At 42.1% G+C, this 13,936-nt stretch overlaps 1 protein-coding gene across 11 annotated transcripts in view; it reads right to left on the bottom strand.

Moving 5' to 3' along the window:
• The window catches only part of si:ch211-278a6.1 (SRC kinase signaling inhibitor 1), a 104,511-nt gene that overhangs the window by 18,538 nt on the left and 72,037 nt on the right, over positions 1 to 13,936 (bottom strand). For 6 of the 11 annotated variants that reach the window (XM_042393734.1, XM_042393736.1, XM_042393741.1 and 3 more), the window contains exons 4-13: positions 10,423 to 10,618; positions 9,844 to 9,855; positions 9,069 to 9,364; positions 6,489 to 7,312; positions 6,107 to 6,208; positions 5,546 to 5,673; positions 4,363 to 4,383; positions 3,468 to 3,628; positions 1,396 to 1,571; positions 279 to 409 (exon numbers count right to left, since the gene is read on the bottom strand). In XM_042393734.1, coding sequence (XP_042249668.1) covers positions 279 to 409; positions 1,396 to 1,571; positions 3,468 to 3,628; positions 4,363 to 4,383; positions 5,546 to 5,673; positions 6,107 to 6,208; positions 6,489 to 7,312; positions 9,069 to 9,364; positions 9,844 to 9,855; positions 10,423 to 10,618 — 2,047 coding nt within the window. The remainder of the gene's footprint in view (positions 1 to 278; positions 410 to 1,395; positions 1,572 to 3,467; positions 3,629 to 4,362; positions 4,384 to 5,545; positions 5,674 to 6,106; positions 6,209 to 6,488; positions 7,313 to 9,068; positions 9,365 to 9,843; positions 9,856 to 10,422; positions 10,619 to 13,936) is intronic. The other 5 variants (XM_042393737.1, XM_042393744.1, XM_042393739.1 and 2 more) reach the window with 4 other exon arrangements.

Below are 13,936 nucleotides of genomic sequence, written 5' to 3'. Positions count from 1 at the left end.
CAACAAGGCAACTGGTCAAAGATGTTGAAAGCCTTTTGTGGTAATCAAACAAAACATTTTTGAACTACAGTAAATGGTCAGGGAGTTCATTAAGACAATGTGCAATCTGAGCAATTTGAGACTGATTAAATGTTTTACAGACTGGCTGCGGGTGACTAAAAGATAATCAATGCCTTGGTGAGTAATTAAAGCATTATAAACTGTCTGCCAGAGTAAAAGACTGTGTTTTCTGTTTTTTTGCCTGTGCACATAATATGAAATGCGCCAGCATGACTCACTTTTCAGCTCTGTGAGGGTTTCTCCCAGTTTTCTCAGAACAGTAGCCTTCTCCTCCAGCTCCTGCACTGTCACCAGTTTGTGGTTGACAGACGACTCCTTCTGGATCTCCTCCACTGACTTCTCCAGGTCGCTGAAATGGAACAGACACCAGGCTTTCCTCTGTTACAATTAAATTTGACTGAATATTTATCTCAGATTTATGCTATTCAAGTTCAGTAGAACCTCTGCCAATAAACTGTCTCAATCATCTGGTAGCTAGCTCAACAGCTCTAGACAGCTGAGCTGGAGGAGTGTGGGTGGGTATTTAAAGGTTTCATGCAACAACTGAGGTAAAAGTGGTACTTTTAGAGTAGCTGTATATAACATTTTCAGGAGCATGGACAGTAACAGAAAATCTTTACAAATATAAGTTTGCTCAGCCCCAATGTGTATCTGGTCTGTTCAAACTTAGGTCAAATAAATCTGCTTTAAGTTATGAAATGAATCAAAGTTCTATGTATAATTAACAAAAATAAATTGGCCATTAGCCAGGCAGAATAACACACATTGATTAGCAGAGATCATCTAACAGTTCAACCAATTAGTCTGCAATCAAAATGCCGCTTAGAGTGAGATTCAGGAGCTGTTATGCTGCTCACAGAGAGACTCAGGAATTACTGAAGCAAGTTATCTGATTATTAAATGTCAAGGTAGCTCTCTGCTCTGGTTCTGCAGTCACTTCAATTAGATGCTGGACCGTCTCATACCTCAGATCTTAATAAGCATCTTGCTCTATGCCGGGCTTAATTACAGTTACAATTCCATCCTATCACTGTGTTACAGTGTGAGTCATCTAATTATAAAGCAGATACGAACTTTGTCATGTTTGAAGCAATTATGAAATATGTGATAAAAAAAACTCCCCTTAAAGCGTATAACTATGTAATGAATACACTAATCAAAAACCACTCATACTAGTACTAATTGGAGCTGAACACATTTTGGTTATTACTCATTAAAAAAACTAAAGATTTACTGAGAGATTGGGGATTTCAACAACCATGTACTCCTCTACAGTAACTCTAAAGCCATCTCATTATTGCTCAATACTCTTAATACTTTTATCCTGTTACTGACTGGAGCTGTTGGATGATCAGTTCCTCCTCATTTAGGTACTTGAGTCTCTCCTCCTCCACCAGGAGGCGCTGTCTCTGCAGAGGATCCTCCTGCTTCCTCAAAGCATCAGCCACGCGCACGTTCAACTCTGCTTCTGTCCGCTTCAACAGAGTTCGCACCGAGTCCTGGTTATCCATCTGTGCACACACACATTCAAACAGAACGTTACAGTAACATATATTGCTCTTACGAAGCAGGGGCATGTTGTTCACTTGTAAATGTATTTGATCAATGTTAGCCCTTCTGGCCTCAAGAGAATAGCCTTTTGAAGTCATGAAATCTCCCATTGCTGCCACTGCAACATAACAGCTGGACAACGAGGAGGAGAAATGGAGCCAAGACTTTTCAAAATAGATCTCAGTGATTTATAGATATTGCACATTTTGTTTTGCCACATCCTTGAGGGGTTCAGCCTGTGGCCTCTTGTTTTACAGAGCGACCTTCTCTGCTTTGTTAAGCGAGAAGAACATTTCGCTCTGTCCTTGACTGCTTAGGTGTTCTTTCAGTCACTGCTTTTCAGTTTTAGCCTTCATACCGAACGCTTTGTTCTTGAAGGTAATGCAAAATGCAGCAAGTAGTTTAGTTGTGAAGATTAGGAGCTGTCTGTGGTCTCCCTGTGTGCATTAGCATGAGCAAATAATATTTCCCCTAACATTCAAAGCCGGGATGCCCTAAGGAGAACCAAGGATGTCCATGACAGAAGCACTGAGCGTGAACTCAGCTCCCTCTCAGTGTTATGAAAGGAATATTCTACAGGAGTGCGCCATGTAATACAACTCCCTGAGATGAAAGCACCTGGTAAGCAAGAAAAATTAATAATTGATTAGCCTTATGTTCCAGGAAGTAAAACAAGACAACAATATGACTAACATTTAAAATTACCCAGTATTCCCCATTATACTGCCATGAATGATGATGCAGCTGGCCAAACACAGAGATTATTACAACATATTAAAAATATACATTATTTATATCTAGAAAAACACATTTTTAGATTTTTTTTTAAAAATCTTACAGCGCTGTTCTCTCCAAGCTGCTTGTCTCTCCTGCACGCTGCCTGTATAATTTATGAGCCACATGTAAAATTTAAGCTGCCGGCCATCGCCATGGGCAACAACACTGTCCAGGTGCAAGGGTCACACTTGGGCACACAGGCAGGTAAACAGCAAACTGTCCTCTATGGGTTTGCCTCTCCGTCTCACTACTTTGCCAGTTCAAGAAGCCCTCGTGACTGCTGTTATGGAACGAATAAAAGCTCTGCATACCTATCCTTTGTCACTCCCATTACTCCTTTCTCTTTTTCAGCTGCAAGAGACATGAATCCTCTCCTCTGCCACTGAAAGCATCCAACTTGTCATCGCTACCTGACTCCTCCTACAGTAACCATGGCACCACTCGCATCAGAGATAAATGGAATAAATGAGGACCTCATCTCTCCATTTCTGTTAACCCTTCCTTCTGACATTTCATTTTATTCTGAATCCATTATGACTTTCCATATCTTCATAAAATAACAGGTGACGTGAACTGAACCTGAGCTTTTTATCTTTCATACATTCTGTTTCATTATTAATCCTCAAAGGATACAATGCCCTCAATGTGTCACGCATCACTGCTATATGAACCTACAGGTGTTATTTACAGTAGATACGTCATTGAAGTCGAGATCAAATAAACAACAAAATCAGTGCTCCTGTGTACATGTGTGTTGAAATATAGCATACATTCTACATCATAAACGTATGTGGAAATACTTCAAATACTAGAGACTAATTTAGCCATTTCCTACAACTCCAAGGCAATCTGTGGACCTCTGCGCCAAAAGGAGATCACATGTAAGCTGCATAATGTGGTTTCACATTGTGTATGACTTGCATGTCATCTACAGAGAGAGAGGAGGGAGCATGCAAAGAATTTAGTGCATCATTCAGACAAATCGAGATAATGACATTTGTATGTTTTTGCTCATAATTTGCGAGAAAGGACTGTTTAAGAATCATCAGAACAATGTTTTTATGATGGATAAAATATACCTGTATCTTGCGCAGCTGGGTGAGCTGTTTGCGCAGGTCGGTGGCGTTTTGCTGCAGACCGTGCAGGTGGAGCTGCATCTGCAAGCGGCCGACGCTGTTCACCGGGGTCGTGTTAGAAGGTGGCGGCGGCATGAGAGCTAGAGGTGCCGACGGTGTATGAGCTGCCAATCACAGAGCAGGACATGGGGGTCACCGGGAGGTCGTTGGGAAACAAATTAGTTAGTTTGCTGGGCTGCGCTCCGGTGAGATTTGCAGTCAGCCTGCATGACACACAATACAAACAGTAACACACACACACACACACACACAGCATACAGGCCCAAACAAATGTACATACACACACACAAAAAAAATCTGGACACACACTCATATGTGCACACACTGGATCAAGTAAGTGTGTGAATGCAAAAAAAGCCATATTCACAAAACTCTAATGGCCCACTAGGGGAAATGGGTACTCATGCTATTAGTAACCCATACAGAAGTGCAATTTGTCAGTTCAGTAGTGACACATGGGGGGATAACCATGCTCTTATCACATAGGGCTTTGTGAGTATGGCCATTAACTCTCCCGGTCATTGTCACACACACATATGCCTCCTCAACACACACACACAATCTCATACACACTCACAAAGGAGTGCCTTATCTATGACAAAACAACCCTTTGAAATTTCCAAAAGCATAAAGAAGCAGAAATTCAAAAAGTAGAGACAGGGACAGGACGAGGGAAGGGGCGGTCCGCACTCCGGGAAACCAACCAGTAGAAAGACGGGAGGATAGACAACGCCAGCTACCCAGCAACACCACACACCCATACAGAGGGCAGAGAGCCATGAGAGATGTCTGACAGGAGAAATAAAAAAGGGCGATAAGAGTAGGAGATGGCAACTACCTTTCTTCTTCAGCCGTCCAGCTAGAATATAGAAAGAGTGCGCTTGTTACCGAGAAATTAATGAGAGGGCGATACAGAGACAAAGAGGGAGAGGAAAGGAAGGTCTTAAAGGTTCATATTTACAGAATGATGATCCTGGAGAACATTTTTATTGACTACTGCAGAGAAAATGACTCCTTAGTCTTTTGGCAGTGCAGACAAAGACAACTATATCCTTGTATTGGCCCTGTGAAGGTTTGCCTTTGTGAGCCAAAACTGCGCTAAAAAATATCAACAGCGTAGAACAAAAAAGAGAACAGAAACAGGGAAAAGAAAGAAGATATCAAAGGGTTGTTCAGTATACTGTATATACAGTTTTGAAAAATGATTCCTTCCTAAGTTTCATATCAGTATTTCAAAAATTCTGTCCTTAAAAAAACATTTGTTTTGTAAGTTAAAGTAACAGTTGGATATTTTGAGAAATACACTTATGTAAAGAAATCCAATCTCTGTGTATCCAGAATTATTGCAAAGCTGTCTGTCTTATTACTTTGCCAAGGAGGTTATGTTTACAGTCTTGTATGTTTGTTTGTTTAACACCTTTCAACAGCTCTGAGGCTGTTGGAGGGTATCAGTTCTCTTCTCTTGACAGAGCTTTACCAGCGTTTTCCCCTGGCTTCCTGTATTTGTGCTTAGTGAGGATAAAGACTTCTCTACACTGGAAAAATTCAGATGAAATTAACACTGAATTTATCATCTGGGTAGAGCAATTATCAAGTATCTTTAACAAAAACTTAATCTGTCCCTTTAAAAGCCTCTACCTTGAGCAATTTAATAAAGCCATAAAAGCCTATAAAGCCAGCCATCATTTTTATTATCAGCGTTTTTCAAATTTGGAATGAAACACTTCAATGTTAACAGAGAGAGACAAAGAAAGTGAAACTCAGAAAAGGAGCCAGAAAAGTCAGAAAAAGAGATGAATGAGGTAAAAATCTCCCTTAATTCCAGGGCTGATGTCCTCCCTCCCATTGTTAAATCAGACTTAAACCACAAGGTCATCATCATTGCTCGTTTGTGTCCATCATCCTTGGCTAAATTCTGGGGCATTGTTAGTAGGAAAATAAAACATCAACGGTGTTAGTAACAAGTAGACTATTGCGTTAACAGTTCAGTACACAAGTCACCATTACGCTGCTGTACTCACTTCCAGTGGCGGAGCCGTCGCTGTTGGTTTCGGTCTTCTCGCTGGAAGAGAAAGGTAATGGCCGTGAGAACTCCGTCCCTTGGTCCGGAGGGCAGCCCGCCATCATGCAGAGACGCAGCAGGCCGCATCTGAGGATCAACGGCCACAGGGCAAGGCAATTACAGTGCTAACGCTAACAGCACCACTACTGGACACTATCAGACTGATTACATCAACAAGTTATCTTCTTGTTAATGAGCCCCTGTTGTGTTCATAAGGGTAAAGTGCCGTGATAACAATGTACGATATGAATGAGGAACTCAAAATCTAGAGAAAGGCTATCTTACACATCTCTATGTATCAATGTATAAATCAATAGCACTGTGCCTTGCGGCTAATGTTTAGTGCTCTTTACTTGTGCTGTGCTCACACAAAGTAGTGTACCACTTCACTGCTATGGAGCTGATAATGGCCCTGATAATAGCACGCTGCCGTTCCTGTCGATAATCCTGCCTATGTGTTCAAGCTGAAGCTGTATCTGTGACTTTTAGAGGGTTAATGGGGTATAATGGAGAGTCTTACGTGCTATCACTGTCTGGTGCTCTGGTCAGTACACTCTGGACTAGGCCAGTCAGGCTGGCTATTTGCTTCTCCATGGCCTCCATGCGCTCCAGACGATGGTCCCTAGAATAGTAAACACCACAACTGTATCACAAAACACTGAATGCACTAACGCAGATGTGTGTTTTTTTAAACTGTAATGTAAGCTGTAAAACTTTTCAAAGCTTCAAATTAAGTATTTTTCTATAATATTAAGTATTTGTGACAAAATAAGCAACAATCAAAGTTGAAGTTACAAAAAAAGTATATTCAGATATGAATTAATCCTTAAAGCTCTTGTGTGAATTGTACAATAGGACAACCGGATACCTCAATAAACCTAATCACACAGACTCATACTGACCTGCTACTGTCAGGGTCTGGTCCAGATAATGAAGAACCAAAACCAGGCGTGGCCCTGCCACCCTCCCCAGGCCCAGCTGTCAGACACAGAGGCTCTGAACTGGAGCTAGGCCTTGACTTTGGGCTCTCCACAAACACAGAGGAGGAGGCCGAGTCCTTGCGGAAGGTCTGTCTGACCGGAGAGGCTCTGCTGGGTGAGCTGGAATATGAGTCCCTGTCCCTCAGCTGCATGTCAGGGATTTTCTGTGGGGATGAGGGTGGCATGCGAAAACCCATGCCCAGGGTGGCTGAGGAATATGTGTCAGAGTAGAGCGAACCTCCAGGCTTGTAGAGAGAGTCCTCCAGGTCCCCCTGAAGAGCAGCTGCTGAATATGTGCTGAGGGATCGCACAGAGCCCCGGCGGTACAGGCCAGTGGAAACGGGGAAGCTAAAGGGGTCTCCGATGGTAGCTAACGACTGCGTGGAGGCAATGCTGAGGCGGCCCTCGTGCATCAAGCTGTAGGGATCTGCGTACAGCCCCTCGTTCTTCATCAGTGCCATGTTTTTCGCAGAAACCTCTTCGTCAGGCTTGACGTCGCGGCGCTCCAGGATGGCGCTGGGTGAGGGAGACAGGCCTGCGTTGGCGCCATGGCCGGCTGAGGGATGGTGGGGATGTCGCGGCTGTTCATGCTGGGGGTGGGACCCGGCGAAGGATGGAGGACGGCCCCCACTGTAGGAGAGACGTGAACGGGATGGAGAGCCAGAGGATGCTGAGGCCGTGGAGGAGGGGAGGGTATTGAGACGGCGAGTTGGGGAGGAATCGCGAGAGGAGTACACCATCTCCCTCTGAAATGAAAAAGCAGGGATGCAAGTTACCATGGAGACCTACAGATGAGAGCGCTGTGCTCCCCTTGTGTCAGTTTGACATGAAGACCACTGAGATCTGAGTGACACTGGACGGGCTGTCACAGTCTGAGGATGCCAACAGATTATGATGAAATTCAAAAGACCAATTAATCGTCCCACTGGCAGAATTTAGTCTCTAAATGTTTTCTTGATTTTTTAATCTGGCAGAATCAAAGAAAATGGATTGTGTCTGGCCAAAATGGAAATTTTTCAGTAGGTCACACACGCCCAATTCCAGCCTTGTTGTCCTGTATTCCTTTCTCTTCTGTCCTCTGCTAAAGCTTTTGGTACATCATGAAATTAATCTGATCAGGTATTCAGGGCAATCCTCTATCTGAAAATAAGAATTTATTCTCTGGAGTAGAATGGTGACAAAGCTACTTAATCATGTCCACCATTTTCAATTTAGCTTTCATTTTCTCTACCTGCTTTTTTTTGTACAGCATCGTTAAATATGCCCAGATGCGTTTTTCAAATCACTGCTGCCTGTTTTCATGCTGTGGATGTATTCCTGTTGTGATTTTTCTCATTTCTGCACCTTTCAAAAACTAAATACTCTCCTTTCCCTTGTCACAGAACTACTTTTGTTGCTTAACTCATCCCTGTTTTTCGTCTTTTCATTTGCTCCTCAGCATCCTAGCTAACCTTGTCATGTGGCACAGTGTAATACACAGAAAATATTGGAGCGTGACAAAGGAATTTGTGCCGCTGAGCCTTTATGCCTTGGGACAAATTCATATACATATATTCACACAGCTATATGAGGTAGTCTGGTTCGTACAAACTGTGTGGACACAGTTTAAACAAGCAATGAAATAGATAAAAAACACAGCTTAAACCTGAAATTGCTCGACAAATTAGCAGCAGTCGCAGGAGCAAAAAATGCTTGTTGAGATGCAGCCCATGTTTAGTCTCCAACAGTTATTAAAAGAGATGACTTGTGCATAGGTGGTAACTTGATGATGATTATCGTTTTTCTTTAATAACAGTCTTAAATCATTCCTGGTATCAAACTTAGCTTAAGGGTGTATTTAAATGTAGATATGCTTCTGCAGTTTATGGGTGCTGGTCAGCTGTCTCTTTACCACTTTTTCCTTTTCTGATTCTTATACACAAAGGCACAAACTCACATAAGCGTGAACAAACACGAGCACAACACATATGGTACAGCACAGTATATGCACACACAAGATACACAGGCACAGTTGTCATATATTCCCTGCCTGCTTGCATGGTTAATAGTTGTATTCTCAGAATTTTGTGAATAATGCAGATGGTAAGCAGGGTTTTGTAAAAAATAATTAAAAAAGGTTTCCCCCAGGCTTCCTTGATCTTCACTGAAGCAGAAATAGCTTTGGATGTTAAAATATGCTCATTTTACAGAGGAACATTGTTCTCTAGTGTCTGCATAGCAACAGATGGCCTACTTGAAGATAAGAAAATACACTTCCAGAAGGAATACCTGTTAAATTACTAACCCACATACACCGCAATAGCCTGTCAAAGTTACCATTGAAATATAAAAAAAACACTATTACCTTGCCAAAGAAGCACCTTTTTTTTGAGGCACAGAGCAGTTCTCACTGACGGCTCAGTTGTCATGCATCAGACTTACAGGAGATCAGACAGCATTCTTTGTCAAATAACTCAGTTTTCCCTCTTCAAATCCCCACTCCCACATCTCCCTTCTCCTCACCCTCAGGTCTCCGTTAGCCAGGTGTGCAGCAGCAGGGTAGGAGGCGTAGATGGGCTCTTTACGGTAAATCTTGATGATACTGCGGTCCTGGATGTCCCGGACGTCCTCCAGCTCATAGAAGACGTTGCGCGCCTCATCCTTGATCAATATGGCCGTGTTGGGTGACTTCAGCATACCTGCTGTCAACTTCTGAGGGAACATGTGCACGATGAGGGCGTGCAGCGTGTCCAGGCTGCTCAGCTCATGGGTTATGTGCACCCGACGTGTCTCATCCCCGTACTGCAGGAACAGCACGCCTACAAAAAAAAAAAAAAAGAGTGATATGAAGAGAAAAAAAGTTTAGTCAGAAGGCAACGGCTACAGTGGATGGAAAGAACAAGTAGCAAAGTAGTTCTGTCAATGTGTGGCGTGTTTTGCCATGTTGAACGTTACAGTTTTGTCAATTAAGATCAAAATGTTCTGCCTTTTGGTATACAAGATCCATATAATGATTTTTATCATCAGATGTCTGCATGAATAATCGGTGACAGATTAAACACCAGTTCTTTCTTTCTGAATGTAACAATAGGATTGCGGGAGCTGTGTGAGAATTCACAGCTAAGGTGCAAAGAGGCAGATTGAACTACTTTTTAAAAAAAAAAAAACTTTTCATCAATAATTTCATCTAGTAATACTAGATATTTAATGAATTACCCAATAAATTGCCACACTTCATAAAAAAACTTGCTCCAACCCTTGATTTTATAGGTAATAATGAGTCTGACGCCTGACTAACCTGAATATTCATCTTCTTACACCGGGGGACAAACAAAAAGAACACACAAAGCAAAGAAAGACCAGTGATTAAAAGTCAGGAAAAATAAATAAGATATTGTAGACGAGTTGTGGAGAGAAGAAAACAAAGACAGTGGTTAGTATAAAGACATGGAAAGGACAGATTGGCAGCTCCGCTGTTCTACTTCTGTCTGACCTCCTCTATAATGGCCCTCATCAGTCACTGCCTCTTTAGTTTTACAGCCACTTTTTCATCTCACCATACTTGACGAAACACTACACCTTGGTCTTTATGAGTCTGGACCAGTCTCACACTAAACTTGTTCTCTTACCATTCAAAAAAGCTGTGTTATCTCAAGACTGACTACTCTCCAGTTCTCTTATGCAGAGCAAATAGATTAAAATAAACCTGTTACAGTAAATGAGGTGAGAGTGTAACACTTTCTCCCATTCTGCTACCTCTGTAAACATTATTGTGCACATCACCGGCTTCATGAGGTTAAACAGACAGCTGCAAATCTGCTTCAAGTCCAACCAGCATGTTGTGACATATCCTGCCTGCAGTGCTTCAAATCTTAACCTGGAGATCGTAGCTTATTCTGGCTGGCAGAGCGGGACAGTGGCAAGCTCTGGCGAAATCGGTTCATCCGGTTGAATCCGAGGGGGATGTCGGCTTCTGACATGGTCTCCAAAGATTCAGCGGAGGCAAAGGAGAGCTTGGCGGCCTGGTCGGCAAGCCCAGACTGGGTAGACTGGGAATGCCTTGGACTGCGGCTCTGCAGGGGGTTAACACACATGGAGACACACAGTCATTTACTGAGAAGTGAAATCGAGGCAGAGAGAATGGATTGGACAGGGCCAATGGAGTAAGACCAACCAGAAAAGAGACAGTGAACACACAATGAGACAGAACACAATGAACCACATAACAAGATTAACAAGACCTTGACAATGGTTTAGCTACCAGCCATTCACTAAGTATTACTAGCGTCACAGTATCTGACATCAGCTCAATACTGCAGTACAACACAAAACACACACAGTACAGTTGTACTCAAGTGGCCCAGCACTCCGGGGCATCAACATACCTGAATCACCTATGGTGGGTAATGAGGAAAATTAAGGCAGAAACTGTGCTTCAGCTTAGCATAAGTTCAGTCATGTTTCCTTGACTTTGCACACCTCCCACATGCTCTTATCCAAACTCTCGTCCCTGCACTGCTATGAACTTTAAATGAGTGCTTGTGGGATGGGAGGAGAAGCTCATGTAAATCCCGGGCTGTCACTGTGGGTTTATCCTGCTGGCCTATGCCCAGGCGTTTCTCACTGAAAGACTGTTAGTGCAGCTGGGGCTGAGCTCAGTGAACTGGCTCCCTGATCCCCCTACGCTGTAGCGTCTCCTCCAGCTCAGAGGATGCTGTAATGAGCTCCCAGAATGCTGTCTGCTGATTGTTTGGACGGCAAAGGCAGAAACATCCTTAGCCACAGTACAGTAGCTGTGCCTGTCTCCTCCTCCTTGCACCATGACACTACAACAGTTTTTTTTCCTCACTTTTCCAGGACTTTGCCTTCTCTGCCTGAGTCAAACTGCTGCATAGATCTACTGTGGCTTTTATTAATGTGGTATTTAATTAATGTGAAACTCTGACAGAAGCTACACAGAGGGCCATCTCCGTGCTCATTGACTCTCAGCAGTGAGCTGTTTGAATTCATTCATAAACACACAATACTACACAGAGTACACTCAAACATCCATTAAGATTTTGTTAATTGGGCAATAAGCCAGGAGGTAATGCTGCACAGTAAACAAAGGCTGCCACTAATGATATATTTTTCGTGAAGTAATTGATTAATCATTCAATAAAATGTCAAAACATGTGCCTCAGAGCCCAAATTGCTGCTTTCAAATCGGTTGTTTTGTATAACCAATAGTCCAAAGGTTACCCAAATTTGTTCAATTTACAATTATTAATTAGAGAAAAGCAGCAAATTGTCACACTGGACAACCTAAAACTGGCAAATGTTTTACATTTTTCTTGATAAATGCGTATAAATTTAAATAAATATAAATTGTCTAACTCATTTATAAATTAGTTCATAGCAGCTAATTGTTGCTGCACTTAAGTCAACAGTAACTTAACTACAAGGGACGTAGCCACATGTAACTATTACCAATATTTGTCATTTGCTGTTCAAATGAACTGCTATGCTGTCACATGTGTGTTCACTTGGCGAATTACAAACCTTCATCACTGAGAACCAGAACAACCCTTTTTTATAATGTATGTTCCTTCTGTCACTATCATACATAATTCAGTCACACCCACACAGAATGATAGTGGTGGTGTCCAGTGATAGTGGTGGCAGACAGTGTCTGAGCACGCAGAGGGACAGCGATGCTGACAGATAACCCCCACCGTGTTTTCTAATAGGGTCATTTATCTAAACTGTGACCACACTGAACAACAACACAGCCAGCAGCACCACAGAGAAGCAGCACGTACTCCTGAAATAAAGTAGGAGGTTAATTCAAAATGAACATACTATACTATACTTAGTAGGGTTGGGGTTCCAAAGCATTTTATCTGATCTGAATCCAGTGCTGAATTCTCAATTAATTAGATTCCCTTTGAATCCCATAAATTTCATTTAGGTTTCAGCAATTTTAGGTAGCAAAAGTTATGGATGCAGTAACTTCATATTCAAAGGAATAGTTCAACACTTTGGGAAATATACTTATTCTCTTTCTTACCAAGAGTTAGACGAGAAGATTGATGCCACTTTGACTGTGGAGTAAATATGAAGCTACTGCTAGCAGACAGTTAGCTTAGCATAGCACACAGACTGGAAACTGAGGGAAATCGACTACATCTTGGCCCTGAGCAGTTGCCAGGCAACCAGCTTAGACTCCAGGAAGTTACTGGTCTCGACAAAGAAACAGTCTGGCACATAACCCACCGTGAGACAGCAAAGCTTTTTTGTATGGATTAAACAAACTAGACATGTTTATTAGGGACCTTTACATGTGCTGGTAAGTGGATTTTGTTACAGACAGAGCCATGCTAGCTGTTTCCCCCTGTTTTCAGTCGTTGTGCTAAGCTAAGCTAATGGCTGCTTGCAATAGCTTTATATTTACTATACAGACCTGTGAATGGTGTCAATCTTCTCATATAAAAATGTCAAACTATTCCTTTAAGAACAAAAAAAAAAAGTTATAGATAGTTTGTAGAGTAAATATCACTTCTCAGTCCTAATAAAAACAGGCAGCTGATGAAGGTTTTGATAAGACATGTATTACACTCTACACTTAACAAATACAGGTATTAAACCATCTGGGAACTGAATCTGTAATGTGTCACAACCTGGCTTGTAAGGCTGGTAAGGGTCGCCACAAATGGAACTAATTATCTGAAACCGACTCCATTTCGCAGTAAAAGTTACACCCAGCAATTGATTTGGCACAGTAATGCAATAACAGCTTTCAGGAGGAATCGGAACGACTGAGAAGACCACCACGTCTCAATCATGTCAAAGGGAATTTTTCCTGAGAGTATCTGTTCATTTTATTCTGCGCTGCTGAGAGTGAAAGACAGAGCACCTTTGTGTTTCGAACTCTTGCTGCATATGAGAATTTTATTTCAAGGCTAAATAACCTATTGGATCTTTCTATGAAAAGGGAAAAGGGAATTGAGACTACGGTGCTGGATGACTGAGCTCCCTTCTCACGATGTGTGCAGAGTCAAATTTCTGGACCAGCTGAAAAAAAAAAAAAAATCTGTGTAGGGTGAGTGAATGAGTAATGCTCCACTCTCTCAGCGACTACTATGAATGTACAACAACAAGACAATGAAACCCCATGTATGACTGTGTGTAAGCTCACCACAGCTGTTGTTATATATGCTCTTAGTCATCTTGCCTTGTTCCAACAGTCTCAAAACACTGACTTCCATATTGGTGGTTTATGTGATATGAAAACTGAAATCGTCTCACTGCGGTAATTTTACATTGTAAATATTATATGTGAATACACCATCTGGTCATGCATCTGGTCGTGCCAGACATGCCAATGCTATACATGATGGTGTTCAAAGTGT

This window comes from Thunnus maccoyii, chromosome 18 (genome assembly GCF_910596095.1).
Source record: "Thunnus maccoyii chromosome 18, fThuMac1.1, whole genome shotgun sequence".
NCBI classification, from domain to species: Eukaryota; Metazoa; Chordata; class Actinopteri; order Scombriformes; family Scombridae; genus Thunnus; species Thunnus maccoyii.
This window is presented reverse-complemented; position numbering and strand designations above follow the sequence as displayed.